The 10769-nt window shown below is 39.0% G+C and overlaps 1 protein-coding gene across 20 annotated transcripts in view; it reads left to right on the top strand.

Moving 5' to 3' along the window:
• The first annotated feature begins 3717 nt into the window (after positions 1-3717).
• LOC135935401 (collagen alpha chain CG42342-like) overlaps positions 3718-10769 on the top strand; it is an 80422-nt gene continuing 73370 nt past the window's right edge. For 18 of the 20 annotated variants that reach the window (XM_065477842.1, XM_065477787.1, XM_065477831.1 and 15 more), the window contains exon 1: positions 3719-4222. In XM_065477842.1, coding sequence (XP_065333914.1) covers positions 3877-4222 — 346 coding nt within the window. In that variant the 5' untranslated portion in view covers positions 3719-3876. Of the gene's footprint in view, positions 4223-10769 lie in introns of all 20 variants that reach the window. The other 2 variants (XM_065477691.1, XM_065477805.1) reach the window with 2 other exon arrangements.

The following is a 10769-nucleotide window of genomic DNA, read 5'->3' as shown; positions in this document are numbered from 1 at the left end:
GTGTGCATATTATTATGTTACTTGTTTACATGTCATCTAAAATTGGGAAATTCCAACATTTGGTTAAATAGGCAGACGTTACGATAATATGAGCTTTTCAAACTTCCTACAATATTTATAAATGAAGAACTATAATTGAGGAAGTTAATGAAGACTTCCAACTATCTTGGTGGAAGAATGAAAAATATTGAAGAATATTTCAAATGACACTTTTGCCAGAATATTCATTCAAGCAATCAAAAAGTTATAAATCGAATTTATTATAATATGCTCTTGGTTAAATTATTATCTGATTTTATTGCATCTCGTGAATAATTGCGTGACAAGATGACAGGCTCTTTCAGCTTCATTGCTCCGAATTTGGTTGTCCACTCGAATTGAGGCTTCAACAAAATATCCGCGACCAGGGTCAACTGCATGGCTCTCAATTAATTTATGGCTCAGTAATTGTGAATTATCAACGAGTTCGCAGTTCATCCGCTGCAGACGCCCACTCCGTCAATTTGCGCACAATTGTCTTGGGGCCTACTGAGAATCCGGTTTTGAAAGTTTAATCGTCCCTGTTTATTCTCCAAGTCTTGCAAAAGACCTTTAAAGGCCGCGACTATACTGTCGGAATATTAATATGACACCGCTCGTTTGTCAGAATATATACTACACGACGTTTCCTATTCTTCATGCAAAGCAGCTGTGTGGTGTAAGACGAGGCGGTGAAATAAAAAGTAGTTCAATATGAAAACGTGCTGTAAAATTTCCATATGTCATTTGTTGTGAATTCGCTTAATGCTTTTTTTGGAGATGACTTATTTTGGGTAGTGGCAAAAACTTCACTCTTATATTTGCATTTGACCTCTACACCAATATGTTTTGAGTCATCAGTTTGCAACTATGCAAAAGCAAATTTATGTTTGCTCACCCATCCAATTATCATGAAAGGTTATGTTTTCGTCACTCCTAAGGTAAGCCCAAATTTAATGCATGACACAAATAAAGTGGCGTGGAATATTTTATCTTCTCGAACAATTAGTGGTGAGTGGTGAATTCGTATATTGAACGTGTAAAAAACGCTATGGATATATTTTGCATTGCTCTCTTGGGGTCCCAGTGGGCCGCAGAGGAGCTTAGGCCTAATGAGGCCATCATTTCATCTCCCTGCACCGAGGTTTTTTAATTGAAACCCCGGACATTCATCCCAATAAAGCCGCTGGAAAGGTGTGAAAACTAGCAAAGTGGCGAGTCGAAGCCAGTGCAACTCCCAGTCCGTTGACCTAATTGAGCATTTTGAATCACTTGTCGCAAATTTTTCCCCTATCAAGGGCGCCATCTTGTTTCGGTACTATGTTTCAGAGGAGAAAGACAGTGGCTCTTACTTCTGATAACTTCCATCTCAGCTGCAGCCTTCAGTTTGTCAGGAGTGTAGGTCGATGGAAACGCTCGCACTTCGGGGGTCCAGGTGTAGTTTCAATGTGATGGATGAATCACTTATCAGTCGAACCACCTTTTGCCATCTCTGTTGGACAGCAATTAATTGTGTAGCATTCTTTAAGGGAAGTTGAATGTTCTAATTTTGATCGTTAGCAAAATGAATAAAATTGTGAAACAAAAAGAACCGATTTTATTTTTCTTATTATTATGTCATGTGTTGTGCTAATTATTTCCAACAGCAGCAAGTAGTGCTTGTGTTTGAAGGGAGAAAAGCAGCAGAACATTACATTTATGCGGGAAGGAGAAGTAAGCGAAATAAAGTGTACTGTTTTCCAAGACGTCTTTTTCAATTAAATTTGACGATTAATATTGTGATGACCATGCGATGGCATTGATAGTCAAAGTATTAACGCGAACGTCTTGTTCAACAGTTCCAGTGAGTTCTACTTGCTGCTGTTGAAAATAGTTAGCACAATACAATTAAGACATGGGGAATCAAAGTGAAATAAAATTTATTCTCTTTGTGTTGCGATTTTAGTCATTTTGCTATGCTCAAAAAATCAAATAACCCTTCAACGACGTTACAATTGAACCCCATTATTCTAAAATATCTCCCATTGGACCATTACCTTAATATTATTATTATATTGGAAATGCCTTAACAATGCGACTCACGGGATGGTTCTTATCAAAGTCCCTTTTATTTTTACATTTAGGAAATAACAAATAAATGTAATATCCATACAAACTTACTAAGTCAAGAAATTTTGTAAAATATGTACAATTTATGATGAAAATTTAAAAGTAAGAGTACGTCATATTGTTTGACGAATAAGTGCCCCATTTTTCGCGCGGAATATCGATCTTTTGCTTTGTAATTGCTAAGCTTGCCATAGAGGCCGCAGCGAACCTCACCTTCTGTGGCCACTGCGGCAAAGCAGAAGGTTCATTGATTCAACGCTAGGTGGCGACGCCGTTATATTCAGTGCAGTGTGTACTTCTGTTACATATACATGACAATACTTTTTGGCTTGGACCTTGGACTTCATTGTATTGAATGAATTGAACCAACTAAAAGCTACCAGAATCTAGCTCATTTTATTTATTTAATTTTTTTGTACAAAATATAACTTGTATTTTATTAGTTTAAAAAAATGTTGTAAAATATAAATATATAGAAATTTTTTTTAAAGAAACAACAAGACATTATTTAGTTTATATTTTTAAATTTTTGTAAATTTAATTTTTCAGATGTATTGAATAAGCTAAATTATTAAATTTATTTTGTCTAGTATATATTTTTTTAAATTTTTTAAATATAAATAATAGAGAATCTCTGAAGCTGGTATCAAATTTTGCAAGATGATTCATGAATTAAAATATAAAAAAAACTTGTTAAGAAATTGTACTTTTTTGTAAATTGGTCAAATTAACGGGTGAAATAATTAAAATGGAAAGTAATCTCATTGCTGTCAACCTTCAAGAGCAAATTTTAAAACCAATGAGGGACAAAAACACAGGTGTTTTAACGTACGCACGCGTAGTTGAATATTAGAACTCATTCGGAAACTATAATCGCTAAGAAAATGTCTTAGGTTAGCATTTCCTACATCTTTTTAAGAAAATAAGGGAAAATTGATTGATTTAAATTTAAAAATAAAGATGACTTGAATTCTGACGGTCGAGATTCAACAAAAGCAAAATTGTAGCTCTCTAAATCAGATTAATTGGTGTAGATTAATGTCTTACTGTGTAGTATCAAGTAACGCGACTATCATAAAAACAATCAAAATTAGAATAGCATCAATCTACAAATTATTTGCGCGCGCTCCACACTGCGGAAGAAATCATTGGTCTTACTGTCGTTGCCAACGCTCTTTTAACTAACAAATAATCTTTTTATTAATTTGTGTTGTTACTACTGCGACGAGTAAAATGCCGAGGGTTAAAGTTAATCGGGAAGATATAGATTTTCGTAGTTTAATGAGAATTTAAATATTGGTTTTGGATTTTAGAAAGTCGTAGGGCGCAAAATTCGATGTCATATCCCTTAAATAATCAATCTATTCGCGTTTAATATTTCTGCACAAATCCCCTCATCATGTGAGGGTCCATCATCCCCATCGGTTTAGAGATAGAGTCGCACCACTTTTAACTTTATTAATTGTTAGCTCAATTATTAGAGTTGGGGAACTTTGAAGGGAGAACGCGGACGGAATGAGACGAAAGCGCGATGCGAGAGTGCTGCCGGGTGGGTCGGCCGGCGTCTGCCGCGAGAGGAGAGCTTTTCATTTCAGTTCAGTCAGTCTCAGGCAGGCAGTCGTCGAGGGCAGAGGTGCACACACACGCGGAGGGAGCTGCGCGAGTCTGCCGAGTGCGTCGTCCGATCGGGAGCGAGCCCCAGTGTCCGGTGCTGTGTCCGGTCGTGAATGTTGCGTATGTGAGAGTGCGATGGAGGAGAAACTGCAGCCCGCAAGGGGACGGTTCCAGCTGCTGCTGAACGTGCTGTTCGTGGCCGCCGTCGGCCTGCTCGCGTGGCAGCGACTCATCGACAGGGAGGCCGTGGCCGCCGCTGACCGCCGGCTAAACGCCCTCCGCGCGGACCTATTCCGCTACCAGACGGAAAACGACCTGCGATTGGCCAAGCTCGAGGCGGTCGCCAACGAGGACGACGAACAAGACGATGACGACGATCAAGACGATGATGAACAGAAGCCGCCTCCACTGGGGACCCTCCTGCCCCAGTTGGTGCTCAAGAGGACCGCCAGGGACACCTCCGAGTGCATCTGCCCGCCAGGTCTGGATGATTTTTGTTTTAAATATTTTTGTTCTTTCAGCTTAAAACGCCTAAGGAATTTATAAAAAATAATCTGCAAATTTTCTCCTGGTGAGAGAAAAAGCTGAATGGTGCGCCATTCATTTTTATGGAGATTTTTTCGTGCAGTGAGAATTGATTATTCGTTGACAACTTTGATGCTAGCATACATAAAAAAGAGACAAAAAAGCTGATGCGAGTTCTAAGATTAAAATCAACATTGTCCTCTCAAGTTCATAAACCTCATTCTACAAAATATCACAATGGAGACAGCAAATGTTGACTTATTCCAATCTGATAATCTTTTTGTAAACACCAAATTTGTTAAGGTATGTGGCATTGAGCGAGTTTGTGCTTGAAAATCAACAGTGAAGATGATATTCGGTAATATACTGAGTCTAAACATTACATAAGTAAAAACAACATTCAATGTTTTCGCAGTATCTTAGAATTCCTAAAAAATCAGCTTAAATGACCGTTTCGAATTAAAATAAAACTGGGCCTGGAAAACTAATTCATTCATTTTTTTTTTCTTCAAATCGATCGAATTGATTTAGATCAGTTCTGTAATTTAGGGGTTTAGAGAGAAATTGAATGAAATTATAATTTCAATGAATCTTTTGAGACTGTGCTCAGCAATTCATGCAGCAATAAATATTGAATATTTAACTTTACCTTTGTCACGACAGTGTTTCTGAACATGACCTTGCTTGTAATTTCCTGAACCAGTAAATTCTTCCTTGGAGGCCGGCTCACACGAAATGGAAATGAGAGGAACGCCTCGCTCGTGCAAATAAATTCGAATACGACCGCCCAAAATTATCTCGTCAACTGCTGGGATCATATATATACAATAAAAAAGACTCGCGTTAATTTCTATTCATTTATGAACAAAAATTATTTCAATGAAAACTTTCATACAATATTTGTTCAATAAATAGTAAAGTTATGTTATATAGTCACAGTGTAAACCGGATATTAATTTCAAATATTTAGATGTTAGTTTTATTTTATTGATTTTCAACATCTATAATATCAAAGTTGAATAACCAAGAACTATAGAGCAGTTAACTTCCTGATCTGCCAAATTTCGAGGAAATTCATAATTCAACAACTACTTTAGCTTAGTTTGAAAGGATCTGTAGCGTCAGCGTAATAATTACTGACACAAGCTAATCGTGTTAGAGCATTCAAACAGCATTAATTACTTTGCAGGCCGCTCCTTCTTCCGGCTGACACAATTTCCCGGGCGGATTTCATTCCGTTCGTGATTTACGCGTCGTATACGGACCAGATTTTTTTCAAACCAGTCCACCGTGTATTCGAGGGTTGGTTTCAAGAGGACTCAGAGCGAGGGGGGAGGCAAGCGACAGACAATGCCTAAAGAGCGCACAAACAGTGAAGTTCCCAGCCAACAATAGTGTCGTACCTGGCGGCAGGGATGAAATGACACAAGAGGCTGGGAAATAACAAAACCGATTTCACACTCCCTTTTTGTATTCCACCGGCCGGCCACTCAAAAAAACTGGCTTTAATGGAAAGCGGTCAATGTTTGAAGTTTGCTGTCACAACAAAGTTTCTGCTCCTCCAATTTTCTGTAGCAAAAGGACAACTTAAACCTCTTAAAGCTGTAATTTGCCGACCTCAACAATAAAAGTAGAATTAAACCATAATATGTTGAGGTAGCAATTATTGCATCAGCTGGGAAAAAACACCAAAAAGCCATTTAAATTACTGACTCTGTCTAAAACAATGAAATCGAATGGATTTCTTGTGTAATAATTATGAAACTTCAAATAAATTCCTTGATACTTTCTGGGTGGTCACTCTCACCGTCGGTTTACGATAGGAAAATTTGCATAAATTTTGATTTGGCGATCGATTAAGCGCGCCACCATTCATTTCGAGAGAGAGAGGTATTGGTCGCGCCCTGCGATAATGTACCTTTCATATGCGCGATGTTTACACACGAAAACTCCGCCTTGAGAGAATTCATATAATAGAGAATGCCCGGAATTGCTCGCCCGGTGAGTGTGTGTATTAATAAAAAGGCCATAAATATCAAAAGCTGACGCAGAGCGAGAGGGAAGCGTCGAATTTTGGTCTATGTAATGTATCAGATGGAGAGAGAGCGAGAGCTACTCTCAGGTTCATGTTTGTGTTTTTTATTTGGGAGAGGAGACCACACACACAATGCAGCCGGCAACACAACGAAAAACAGCCCGGCAGCACAAACTGCGCCACGCATCCAGCAGCACACGTAATTATTATGGCCGTGCGTTGGAACGAGGAAAGAAAAAGACACAAACACACTCTCATTGCACGAGATGCTGCGACGGCGAAAAAAAAAATGAAAAGTGAGGCAAATTAAACCTCGATCCAATTTCCACAGCGTCTGTTTTGTGTCATCTCGATGGCCAGACTCTCCCAGACCTCAACAAACAAAAAATAAAATAAAAACAGAAGATACTGCTGTTTACATAGTATATTGAGTTAAAGGTGGAATTTATTTTACTACTCACATAAGTGTAACACTTACTTTGTTCACTCACTTTTTAAACGCAAAATCAAATTACGGAATCACAATTTTGTTCCTTTGTAGGTTAAAGGCAGCAGTTTATCTTTTCCGTTCCTTTGAAAACAGCTTATAATTTTTATGTTTGAATTTTCAAGGAAAATATACTTTAAAAAATGTCGATGCAATGATTTTGCCCATAAAAATACATAGGGACATACACAGCACACCCCTTTGAAAATTGAAAGAAATAATTTGCATACTTAAATTGCGTGTACAAAGCAATTGCGCGCCACTTCGCTGCGAGTTGATTTGTCTTCTCGGCTGCGGCCGGCGGGCGTAAATTTGTTCTGCATTCACACTCGGACAAGCGGCTAACGAGGCGGACAGCCCGCACCACCATGCATGCACCCTCTGCTCATCCTGCAGTCGACGAACGTATAAAATGGGGGTGCAGGGCCCGCAGCGTTTCAGATAATAAAATTTTCTTGGCCGCCAATGCAGATCGAGAGTGCGTGAGTCAACTTTGCGCGTCCGAGGGAGCACAGTTCTCTCTCGATTGCTGCCACAGGCGACGTGAGTGCAGATGAAATATTATCGAGAAATTACACCGCTCCACTTTTGCGCCCCCGCGGCCAAAGAACAATTTGTTTCCGAAGCAATTTTCATGCGAATTTATATCTGTTTGCGTCCGATTCCGCTGTCGGGCAAAGCAAACAATGCGTAATTAAATGTTTCGCCATTTGCATGTAAATAATTATTTCCACATAGAGAGTGCGCGGGCTGCGGATGAAGCGCGTGACAAAATAATTACAACCCCTTCGATCACGCGACGTGACGTTTTTTACGGCTGGGGCAGCCCGGCCTGTTCCATTATTACGCAATTTGCTCTGCTTTGTCGTTGTTTCCGAAAACAGTTCGGTGTAGTTCATGATACATGGGTGGGGAACGTGTGTTTCCGCTAGGAGCATTTAAAGTTTCAAACAAAATGCCTGTGTATTTATCAACAACAAATAAAATGTTGAATCTTAATCCATACTTTTTGTAGGGGTAACTCTGGCCATCGATCAAACATATTTTTTCAGGTTTTACCTATCAACTCTTACAATCGGAATGACTCATTGACCTTAATTAAGGTGTACTGATTTGTTCGGTATACATATAGTTAAGTTTCAGTCAGGAAAATTACAAATAAAATATTGATTTTATTGGAAAAACAAAATAAATATCAGTGTTACAATAATAAAAAAGACGATTGAGATGTTGAGATATTCAAAATTGCAAAGCCTTACTAATGGATGTTTAATTTTTTGAACAATTCCTACGTTATGAGTGCGGTAAGAGCTATTGCAGTAAAAAGAGAGAAAGAAGCGAGATTTCTTTTCATATCATAATTTGTCGTGGGCGTCGCTGTGAGTGTCTCAAGAATCAATTATACGGCAATACCGGCCTCTTAAAGAAGCAATTAAACAGTTGGGAGTGCATGTTTTAAGAAAAATAAAAATAAATTACAGCGCATCGGCAATTAACACACCTCTCGCTCAGTCTCTCGTTTCCTCCCACTGCCATATAGAAACGAGAAAGGGCCGAGGGCTGGGAGGTATCAAGAAGTAGAAATTGCGTTTTAATTGCGCTCCATTAGCGCCAATTCGGCCGCTACGTTTCTCTGCTAATTGCGTTTTGTTGGTAATTAAACTATTTAATGGTCAGGTGCCTAAAAAAGGCAGCAAGACCAATGATTTTCGGTTCGGCCCGGCTGTAAATCGAGAGAGACGCTTTGATAAGAATGAAAGAGGCTCAGTTTCACGCGTTTTACGGCCGCCCAGCATTGGACGAGCGGTAATTTTCTGAATCCTTCAGAGGCGAGCGAGCAAGAGAGTGGCAGTAAACCAACTCAGCTTTCGGTTTGCATGCAAATTAATTTCACAACGATACAAATGCGGAATTAATTTGAATGAGGAATAGACTGTTTTATAGGCCACAAGGGACACATCCAAGATTGCGCAGCATGGCAACAAATCTAAAAGATGTTGCACGTTTTTCTTTCTTTTCGTGGCTATGATGCAAATTTATTTCTTGCGAAGATAAAAAATTTGTTTTAATGTTAGTTCTGAGGACAGCAATATAAAATACTTTAAAAGTAGAGCCTTTTGTTCATAGATTTCAACAAAATAAGCATTCAACAGTGACCATTTTATTTTCATTTTTAGAGCTACATTATTCAGTTGTTTATATCTTAACCATCTTTTCAGAGCTCAAGCAACGTTTCCCTAACCAAATTTGGCAGCTCCAGCTTTTAGCCCCTCTTTATCCATGGCATTAACCCTTTCAAATTGAGCCAATGGCAGGAGAGAAGCGACCGCAGATGATCCTTTTTATATTAAGTCACGTTGCAGAGTTTCAAAGCCAAAGTGTTGTCTTTGCGTAGCAACTTGTGCCGTTTGAGCGGCTTAATAATCTCCGTATGATCAATTAAACAGACGCGCCACATGCGTGCGCTTAAATAAATAGTGCCGCATACGCGCTTAATTCTAATTTGCAATTAAGCCTAAAAGCAGCCTTCTGTTTTCGAAACGCAGAAGACAAACGGAGCGAAAGAAATTTGCTCTCTTCCTTGCTCGGCTCGATCTTGGCGGGTGTGTGAGCCAAAGAGAGTTTCAATTTGGCTGCGTGCTCACAAGGCGAAGTGAACGAACGTAATTTGATTAAACCGCCCGCGGTTATGGAATAATAACAAATTGCTTCGACAATGAGCTCCACCGCGAGACAGAAAAAGATAGATGAAGCGATGCTCTCCGCTTGCGTTATTATTCCTCTGGATTTTTCCCAGATTGCTTTTCGCTGCTCTCTGTCACGCACTGCAACTTTGTAATTAGTTTCATTAGACTTTTGTCGCACTGCTCCTCGCTCGAGAAAAGGAAAGGATCGCTGCTTTATATAGACGCGAGAAGTGAGAGAAAGAGGCCTCATTCAGCTGCTGAGTTGAACATCATTGCATAAAGTTTGGAAGCTTATAGAGTGTATATTTGGTGTTTGGACATAACTTACTGCGCTTAATGAAAGACGGCTTTTGTCAGTTGCTACTGTAGCGTACCGAACACAACTATGTGAATCAAAATAATTGGAACTCTGGTCGTATCTGTTTTTATAAAAAGCTCTCTCAGAGCTCGAAATGAGTTCTCAATTTATTATTTTTTTTTTTAAATGTGTATACCAACGCAGCATTATTATGAATTCGTTAAATTAAAGTCACTATATTTGAAGAAAAATCAACAAGTTTAATCTTGGAAAAACAACTAAATACCTTTTTTAGAACATTTGTCAACATTAAATAAAAAAATCAAACATTTAACATAAACAGTAGCAAGCAGCTGCTTTTTGAAGGCTTCAATTGAATTTGACATAGCTCCATTTTATATTTAATTTTTTCCATTTCTGACTTCATACGGATTTTGCCGCTCGATTGACGCGGGGTTGCTCCGGCAATATTCTGCTCTTTTACGTTTACTACTTTGAGCCGGTGCAGAGTAAGTAATTCTTGGGGTGAGCGCTTTTCAGGTCGATTTGCCATTTTCCTAGCTCTTTGCTGCGGCCCCGCTCGTCGGCAGTCGGGAGCTTGGGGTTTTAAAATAAATTGAGAGAACGAGAGAAGATATAACCTGTGCCCAGTGGCCGGGAAAGGGAAATAAAAATGTTGGCCATGCTCGCATCGGACACGGCGAAATAAATTACAGTAATTTGCATGACTTGTCTAGCCTGACGTCACGCATTTGTAAAACGAGCAGCACACGAATTGGGCATTGAAAAAGGAAGCTTTTGTTTTCGCTTTGCTGATGAGAGAGTAATATATAGCTGGAATTTTTCAACTGTGAAATAAAAATCGAGTTGTTTACGAAGGACAAATTGTATAAACATATCGTCCATTGTGTTTGAATAATGGAAAATTGATAATTTGGAGAGACTGTAGATCAGAAAAAAATAGCAACGGTATGAGTAAATTGTTGTATTAATGAC

This window comes from Cloeon dipterum, chromosome 1 (genome assembly GCF_949628265.1).
Source record: "Cloeon dipterum chromosome 1, ieCloDipt1.1, whole genome shotgun sequence".
NCBI classification, from domain to species: domain Eukaryota; kingdom Metazoa; phylum Arthropoda; class Insecta; order Ephemeroptera; family Baetidae; genus Cloeon; species Cloeon dipterum.
Note: the sequence above shows the minus strand (reverse complement) of the source record. Positions and strands in the feature narration are given on the sequence as shown.